The 10,000-nt window shown below is 44.2% G+C and overlaps 1 protein-coding gene across 1 annotated transcript in view; it reads right to left on the bottom strand.

Moving 5' to 3' along the window:
* Positions 1–10,000, bottom strand: part of LOC308326404 (electrogenic aspartate/glutamate antiporter SLC25A12, mitochondrial-like) — a 31,539-nt gene that overhangs the window by 9,882 nt on the left and 11,657 nt on the right. The window contains 4 exon segments of the mRNA XM_080779282.1: positions 806–890; positions 1,030–1,123; positions 3,780–3,918; positions 9,607–9,753. Coding sequence (XP_080635408.1) covers positions 806–890; positions 1,030–1,123; positions 3,780–3,918; positions 9,607–9,753 — 465 coding nt within the window.

Genomic DNA, 10,000 nt, shown 5'->3' with positions numbered 1-10,000 from the left:
ACACTATAGCACCTCCTAGTGGAGAAACAGGGGTATGACACCTCGATATTACACTATAGCACCTCCTGGTGGACACGAAAATAAAAATTCATTCATTCATTCACACACCTGTTTCGGAGCCCTGAGCACCTCCTAGTGGAGAGACAGGGGTATGACACCTCGATATTAGACACCTGTTTCTGAGTGTTGTAAACATCTCCACGGTTAAAGACACACTTTATAGTTTATTTCAGAACAAATGGTCACAGGGCATATTGTACAAACCAAAGCTGAGAACATTTGTTACGATAAAAAGTATGTTTGTGCCCCATTATCCAAAAGACAAAGATCCCTATGTCACGTGCCCAACTTGGTTCTGGGATCTTGCCCAGAGTTACAGAAGAAGAACGTATCTGCACCTATTGTGATATAAATGATATTGAGAATGAGTTACATTTTATTTTCTATTGCCCGTTGTATCATGAGTTATTTAACAGATGTAAAAATATAGATCTGATGTGGTTAAGTGATGCAGAGCGACTGAGATGCATTTTCGAACAAAAGTTATTTGCATTAGCAGAATATATAGAGAAAGGTTGGGACATACAGACAAAGAAAACGTATATGTGATTATTTTTATATTTATGTTTCTGTTTTAGTTTTATCAAATACTTGGTGTAACTTCTGTGTGGTGAACGTGATATTGTTTATTTATGTTGTTGGTGTCTTATAATCCCGTAAGGGATGGGTCTTAACGACAAGACACATAAATATTCATTCATTCACACACACACACACACACACACACACACACACACACACACACCTGTTTCTGAGCCTCCACCAGGTGATGAGGCAGAGATCCTTCTTCTAGCGGAGCGATCCGCTCGATGTCGAACAGGTTCAGACGACTGGAATACAATACATACGGTTATTAATATTATTATTATTTATTAATACACATTAAATACTGTTATTGATGTTATTATGGTGGTAATAGGGGGGTTCTTACCCAGAGGGTGAGGTGTATAATAAAGGTATACATTTTACCCAGAGGGTGAGTGGAGTCCAGACAGTTGGTACAGGATGTCGATCTCCATGGGAGTTATCTGACCAAACTTATTAGCAGCATGGACAAACTCCTCTGGAGAGAGAGAGAGAGAGAGAGAGAGAGAGAGACATAGAGAGAAGGGAGAGAGAGGGATTATTAGATAAATATTTTACACACACAATTCCCCTGTCTTGGAAAACCTCACACATTAAACCACTACCCAGAATCCAATGTCCAAAAGAACATAAGGATTATAGACCCATAGCTCTCACTTCAGTGATCATGAAATCACTTGAAAGAATACTGTTACAACATCTTGTCAGTTTAACCAAAGACAAATTCGACCCCAGTCAGTTTGCCTACAAAAAGGGTTGCGGTACAGAGGATGCGGTCGTCACACTGGTCCACTTAATTACAAAACACCTAGATAAGTCAAATAAGAATCATGCGAGAGTGCTATTCTTAGACTTTTCTTCAGCTTTCAACACAAAATGGTACAGTTGGAACTGAATCCATACTTAATTCACTGGTATGCTTCTTTTCTTACTAACAGAGTACAGAGGGTGAAAGTGAACACAACCCTCTCATCAGCATTAACTACTAATGTTGGTGCTCCCCAGGGTTGTGTGAGCTCAGCTGTACTTTTCACCCTCTATACTGACAGCTGTCGTATTGAGGAATGCCTGTCTGAATGTCGCACTGACACACCAGACCAATACATTCTAAAATACTCAGATGATACAGTTTTGATCTCTCTCCTAGATAGTTCCAGTGATCCTGGACTGCACCAACACAGAGTGAATAAGGTGGTTGAATGGAGTGATAACAACGCTCTCATCATTAACACAAAAAAGACAGAAGAGATTGTTTTTGGTACACCACCAGAGATACACAGATCCCCCATTACTATTCATAGTGAACCGATCAACCAGGTATGTTCGTACAAATACCTAGGAGTAGTAATAGACCATCTTTTGTCATGGAAAGATCAGATTGATTCAGTGTGTTAGAAAACAAAGCAAAGAATCTACTTCCTTCGCCATCTAAGATCCTTCGGTGCTAGTAGACGGATTCTTCTTTTGTTTTTCACTTCTGTTATTATGAGTGTTCTTCAGTACTGTAGTACCACCTGGTATGGATGTCTGTCTGCAGCCCTAAAGTCTGCTGCAACAACTGAACATTTGTTCAAAGATTGTTGGACAACAACTTCAGAAACTTTATACATCCACATATGATAACAGCATCCTAAGGTTAGCAAGGAATATCACCTCTAATACTAAGCATGTGTTGTATAGAGAATATAGGTTGCTACCTTCAGGAAGGAGATATGCATACAATACCAGCATACAATAAGGTCAGACTAAAGAGGTCCTTTGTCTACCAGTCGACCTTGAGGCTTAATCAGGAGATGTAGTAGCCACAGGATAATCTAAGCGGTGGATATTGCTCTTGTCTTTATGTATGTAAATTGTCTTGTTCTTTGTGTTTGTATATGTGTTCTGCATACTTGGCTGCTGTGTCGCAAGACAAATTTCAGTGTGAACTGACAATAAAGTACTATATCATATGATATCATATCACTCTGGCATTGGGTCCTTTAATCCACGTCTTTATTACGTCATCATTGAGAGCTAGTTATACATATATATGTAATTTGTAAGTTGATTAGCGGTATACTGTGGTTACTTTGCGCCAAAAACCGTCCCAGCCAACCCGCCACTTTTGATTGTGCTCGATTTGCTGGGACCAGATTACATACATGACCATATTTCTTACGTCATCATTGAGAGCTAGTTATACATATAAACACCATGTACTCTGGTCCCAGCAAATCAGGCACAATTTGCGTTTGTTTTATTTGCATACGCATCAAAAGTGGCGGGTTGGCTGGGACGGTGCATACGGACCGGGCGAAACTATTACTTGCGCGCTCTGCTTGCGCAAGTAATAATAGCCTGAAGATGTTTTTCTCCCCGACAGACTGCTGCTCCTCACAAACACAACAATACGGTATAATAATAAGTAGCCTAATTTGTGCTTCGCATTCGGAGATTGTGGAGTAGATGTCTGGCTACGCGAGACTATACCTTTTAGTGACCAGCTTATTTATCAGATCTATAGACCCTACCTTTAGTGACCAGGGTGTCCTTCCTACTTCCTGCCAGGGTAGAGTAGATAGTAGATATATAGACCCTACCTTTAGTGACCAGGGTGTCCTTCCTACTTCCTGCCAGGGTGGAGTAGATAGTAGATCTCTAGACCCTACCTTTAGTGACCAGGGTGTCCTTCCTACTTCCTGCCAGGGTGGAGTAGATAGTAGATCTATAGACCCTACCTTTAGTGACCAGGGTGTCCTTCCTACTTCCTGCCAGGGTAGAGTAGATAGTAGATCTCTAGACCCTACCTTTAGTGACCAGGGTGTCCTTCCTACTTCCTGCCAGGGTAGAGTAGATAGTAGATCTATAGACCCTACCTTTAGTGACCAGGGTGTCCTTCCTACTTCCTGCCAGGGTGGAGTAGATAGTAGATCTATAGACCCTACCTTTAGTGACCAGGGTGTCCTTCCTACTTCCTGCCAGGGTGGAGTAGATAGTAGATCTATAGACCCTACCTTTAGTGACCAGGGTGTCCTTCCTACTTCCTGCCAGGGTGGAGTAGATAGTAGATCTATAGACCCTACCTTTAGTGACCAGGGTGTCCTTCCTACTTCCTGCCAGGGTAGAGTAGATAGTAGATCTATAGACCCTACCTTTAGTGACCAGGGTGTCCTTCCTACTTCCTGCCAGGGTGGAGTAGATCTTGCGGATCAGTTCCATGTTGTTGAGCAGAGAGTTGAAGGCGTTGAAGTAGGAGAAACTGACCACATGGGCAGTGCTGCCCCCTGCTGCCTGGGAGGAGCAACAGCACGCACACAACACACACACACACACACACACACACACACACACACACACACACACACACACACACACACACACACACACACACACACCTTAAAGCTACCTGATTTATGGCAAAATAAATGGTTATGGCAAAACTTAACTTAAATAATAATCACTATTATGGGTCCATAAAACATGTATTCAGCTCTTTTTAATGCATTAATTGCATACACTATTCGGCGATATATTTTCTGCCTAGTCGGGCCGAAACCGAATGGGCCGAAAATTGATTTTTAGCCATTTTCTTGCCGATTATTTTCTGCGGCCGAATATTCGGTGCATCACTAGTAGATTATCCATAATGTTGATTCTAGATATCCAGGATGCAGTTACAGATATCTGAAACGAACAGCCCCATACACATGCATGGGAAACGAACAGCCCCATACACATGCATGGGAAACGTCAGAATGAGGTTATGGATATCTGAAACGAACAGCCCCATACGCATGCATGGGAAACGTTACAGATATCTGAAACGAACAGCCCCATACGCATGCATGGGAAACGTCAATGAGGTTATGGATATCTGAAACGAACAGCCCCATACACATGCATGGGAAACGTCAGAATGAGGTTATGGATATCTGAAACGAACAGCCCCATACGCATGCATGGGAAACGTCATTGAAGAATGAGGTTATGGATATCTGAAATGAGCGTAGTTGATAGGAGGAATGCCATTGTAGATTGCCATTGTAGATATCCAAAACGTTAATGGTTACTAGGAAGAACTGACTTCTAGATATCTTGAAATACAATTTATACCAGTAGGAATGTTACTATTGGATATCTTTAAGTACAATTATTACTAGTGAGAATGCAGTTTTGACTAGGAGAAACGTGGTTCTGGACATCTAAAACATATATTACAGATAGGAGGGTGGTTCTATTAACCCATTCTGAACGGGAACCCATTATGGTGTTAGCATCATGTTATGCTTTAGCTATTAAAAAATAGCAGATCTACAAGCTCTTGTAGGTCTGCTATTTTTTGAAAAATCGAAGAACGACTGACGTTTTTAGAATCTGATCTCAGGTCAGAATGGGTTAATCAGACCAGTGTGTGTCCAGTGGAAACCTCGTATGAATCTGATCTCAGGTCAGAATGGGTTAAAAGTTGAAATGGCTGCCATAAAAGCGACGTCATTTCTCATAGGAAGAATGGCGTTATTGATATCTGAAATGGCAATTTTGGATAGGAAGAAATTCATTGTGGATATCTGAAATTACAGTTTTGGATGGAAGGAATGTCATTTGGCATTTCAAAACGTATTTATTTAAAGACCTTTTAAGCGTCGTACTCTAATAATTACAAAGAAGAAAAACAACAAAAAAAAGTGTCTGCCGTTTTTTTCTACTTTCTAATTCTTTGTTTGGCCCGAAATAGTTTATTGTCATGATTTGTCACGACAAGAGTTGTCTTTGTTCTGCGGCGTATAAACGTCTTTAAATAAATACTTTCTGAAAAGTCTATGAGGGAAAATGAACGGGGATTTATTTTCCGGGTCTCTCGAGGGGGCGGGACCGCGACGCTCTATAGTGAGCTGCCAGCTTGAGAGGGCCTGATTGGCCCATGCTTGGATCCTATTGGCTAATCAGCCCTGTGGCACCTCGGAGTCCTGGACCCATAAAGCTCAGTCTCTGCCTGGACCTCGGGGAGGAAACACTGCTTAGCGTCGGCCTTCCCTCCAGCCATATAATATTTCCGTCATGTCTGTTTAGTTATGTTTGACTGAGGGACTGCCAATTTTTTGTTTTTTCATGTCATACGAAAGCAGGGAATCGTAGCTTTAAATGGACACATTGGTTGTTCAGTTTGACCCACCAGTTTTGGAGATATGGCTTATAGAGTAATGTCTTGCAGAAAACAGTGAGTTGAGAAAACAGGCTTGAAAAGGTTCACTTCTGTGGTCTCTAACATTACACCTAGCTACATGTTTAAGCATTTATTTCATATTTACATGACTTCTGTGGTCTCTAACATTACACCTATAGCTACATGTTTAAGCATTTATTTCATATTTACATGTCGATTTCAGCTCTGACACTTATTTCGGACATGATAGTATGTGACTGTGATATTAACTAATTTTGAAAATAAATAAATAAATAAAAATAAAACTTTTTCTCCTCTGGTGAAAAGCTGGAGTTTTCACGATGGCAGGCTCTCAGTGAAATCTGGTCACATGTGTCTGTCTGTTAGGTTGGGTTGGGTTGATGCCTGAACCTCATTCCATAACCCTGGGCTCACAGATGACATCATCATAACCCTGGGCTCACAGAGAGATAGGTGACATCATCATTAACACTGGGCTCACAGAGAGACAGATGACATCATCATTAACCCTGGGCTCACAGAGAGACAGATGACATCATCATTAACCCTGGGCTCACAGAGAGATAGGTGACATCATCATTAACCCTGGGCTCACAGATGACATCATCATTACCCTGGGCTCACAGAGAGATAGGTGACATCATCATTAACCCTGGGCTCACAGATGACATCATCATTACCCTGGGCTCACAGAGAGCTAGGTGACATCATCATAACCCTGGGCTCACAGATGACATCATCATTAACCCTGGGCTCACAGATGACATCATCATTAACCCTGGGCTCACAGAGAGCTAGGTGACATCATCATAACCCTGGGCTCACAGAGAGCTAGGTGACATCATCATTAAGCCTGGGCTCACAGAGAGATAGGTGACATCATCATAACCCTGGGCTCACAGAGAGCTAGGTGACATCATCATAACCCTGGGCTCACAGAGAGCTAGGTGACATCATCATTAAGCCTGGGCTCACAGAGAGATAGGTGACATCATCATAACCCTGGGCTCACAGAGAGCTAGGTGACATCATCATTAAGCCTGGGCTCACAGAGAGCTAGGTGACATCATCATTACCCTGGGCTCACAGAGAGCTAGGTGACATCATCATAACCCTGGGCTCACAGAGAGCTAGGTGACATCATCATAACCCTGGGCTCACAGATGACATCATCATTAACCCTGGGCTCACAGGTGACATCATCATAACCCTGGGCTCACAGAGAGACAGATGACATCATCATTAACCCTGGGCTCACAGAGAGACAGATGACATCATCATTAACCCTGGGCTCACAGAGAGATAGGTGACATCATCATAACCCTGGGCTCACAGATGACATCATCATAACCCTGGGCTCACAGAGAGCTAGGTGACATCATCATTAACACTGGGCTCACAGAGAGACAGATGACATCATCATTAACCCTGGGCTCACAGGTGACATCATCATGACCCTGGGCTCACAGGTGACATCATCATAACCCTGGGCTCACAGAGAGATAGGTGACATCATCATTAACCCTGGGCTCACAGAGAGATAGGTGACATCATCATAACCCTGGGCTCACAGAGAGATAGGTGACATCATCATAACCCTGGGCTCACAGGTGACATCATCATAACCCTGGGCTCACAGAGAGATAGGTGACATCATCATAACCCTGGGCTCACAGAGAGATAGGTGACATCATCATAACCCTGGGCTCACAGAGAGATAGGTGACATCATCATTACCCTGGGCTCACAGAGAGCTAGGTGACATCATCATAACCCTGGGCTCACAGAGAGATAGGTGACATCATCATCATGCGTCATGCACTGAAGCCACTTTGTATTTATTTTGAGTATTAAAGCAGATACTCTTTTATGAGCCGTGTTGTTCTTTCATACATGTTACGGGGCAGTAAAACAAAACCCCTAGACTTCAGAACAGTCCCCGACACATGAATAATATTCATATTTGAGTGTCACAGATGAAGATATGAAGGACTTTTTTTCTTTTTTTTAATAAATATATATTTTTAAAGTCCCACGACTTTGTAACCCATTTTTCACCCCTGTGTCAATCATCTAATGTGATCCTGGGCTCTACACACCCTCCGCCAACCTAGTCCCCATTATATGGGGGACAAGGGGAGACCAACCTAGTCCCCATATATGGGGGACAAGGGGAGACCAACCTAGTCCCCATATATGGGGGACAAGGGGAGACCAACCTAGTCCCCATATATGGGGGACAAGGGGAGAGCAACGGACTTGAACTCATGCTTCCTTCATGCCTGAGTGTCCAAGTTGCTCCTTTACACCGGACAGGGGGGAGTTTCCCTGGTTGGACGTATAGTGCGTGGAAGGAACACGTTATTCCAACCAGTTCCTTTCCCCTCCATCAGGCGCCCCGGCTGGCCAGGGGGAAGCAGTTTAGTGACCAGGATTACTGCATGTTTTTGTGAGGGTACCTACCCTAGGGGACACGGGGAGAACATGTGAGGGTACCTACCCTAGGGGACACGGGGAGAACATGTGAGGGTACCTACCCTAGGGGACACGGGGAGAACATGTGAGGGTACCTACCCTAGGGGACACGGGGAGAACATGTGAGGGTACCTACCCTAGGGGACACGGGGAGAACATGTGAGGGTACCTACCCTAGGGGACACGGGGAGAACATGTGAGGGTACCTACCCTAGGGGACACGGGGAGAACATATGAGGGTACCTACCCTATAGGGGACACGGGGAGAACATGTGAGGGTACCTACCCTAGGGGACACGGGGAGAACATGTGAGGGTACCTACCCTAGGGGACACGGGGAGAACATGTGAGGGTACCTACCCTAGGGGACACGGGGAGAACATGTGAGGGTACCTACCCTAGGGGACACGGGGAGAACATATGAGGGTACCTACCCTATAGGGGACACGGGGAGAACATGTGAGGGTACCTACCCTAGGGGACACGGGGAGAACATGTGAGGGTACCTACGCTAGGGGACACGGGGAGAACATGTGAGGGTACCTACCCTAGGGGACACGGGGAGAACATGCAAACTCCACACAGAAAGGCCCTTTCGCCAACCCCCGCCTTCGGGTATGGGCACTGATGACGCGGAGGAGGAAACACGCCGCCAGCGCCCACAGCGTCCCGAGCGAAAGGACTTTGTTTTTACTACTGCTACTGCTTTCTCACCAGATCAATAAAGTTTCTTATCTAATCAGTGAACTGCTACTAGTCGCTGATATGAGCTGTGGGTCGATTCGGAGCTCACCCCGGGTTACGCAATCTACGTCTGACCACAGCTTACTGGATCTATAGATCTACTGTTCCATTAGCCTCGGAAACCCAGACGTTTTTATTCCCAGGGAGAAAAATTAAAAAGGCTACCGGTATGCGCTCATGCAAAACACTATTTAAATGGATTAAAGCATTGTTTTTAATAAGCTTGCACACTTGGTAATATCCTACCAATTTCATATGACATGCCTTTTTTACAAAATATATATTTTTCACTTTTGTTTTCATTTTAGGAGTGAAAACATATGTTTAGATGCCTGTGAGTGACAGCCTCTCAGCTGGTCAGACAATGCTGCTCCGCTCCGAGTTTTGAACTTTGTCAAGTTCAATTTCAAGCTTTGGCGGAAATGGTATAAATGCCGAGGGCCTAAATCTGTACTCACAGACACCAGGTTCTATATGTACTCACAGACACCAGGTTCTATGTACTCCCAGACACCAGGTTCTAGTACTCACAGACACCAGGTTCTCTGTACTCCCAGACACCAGGATGTACTCACAGACACCAGGTTCTCCTCGGTGAAGGGCGTTAACATGTGGTGTCTGATGGTGCTCATGATGTCAGAGAAGTCCATGGCGCTGATCACCCCGATCTTCTCCCGGTCCTTCTGGAGGAACGCCTGGCGCGCGTGTTCCAGCTGGAGCTCCTACACACGCGCACGCACACGCGCACACACACACACACACACACACACACACACACACACACACACACACACACACACACACACACACACACACACACACGGTTAGAATCAACTGACGGAGAGACAACGCTAATATTACCGCCGCCAATTTAGTTAATCAGATACAATTTACAATTTAGGCATTTATCAGACGCTCTTAATCCAGAGCGACAAAAAGCATGGGAATACATCACATAAAAACATTTAT

The sequence above is a fragment of the Protomyctophum bolini genome (genome assembly GCF_963924005.1).
Source record: "Protomyctophum bolini genome assembly, chromosome: 12".
Lineage (NCBI taxonomy): Eukaryota > Metazoa > Chordata > Actinopteri > Myctophiformes > Myctophidae > Protomyctophum > Protomyctophum bolini.
Note: the sequence above shows the minus strand (reverse complement) of the source record. Positions and strands in the feature narration are given on the sequence as shown.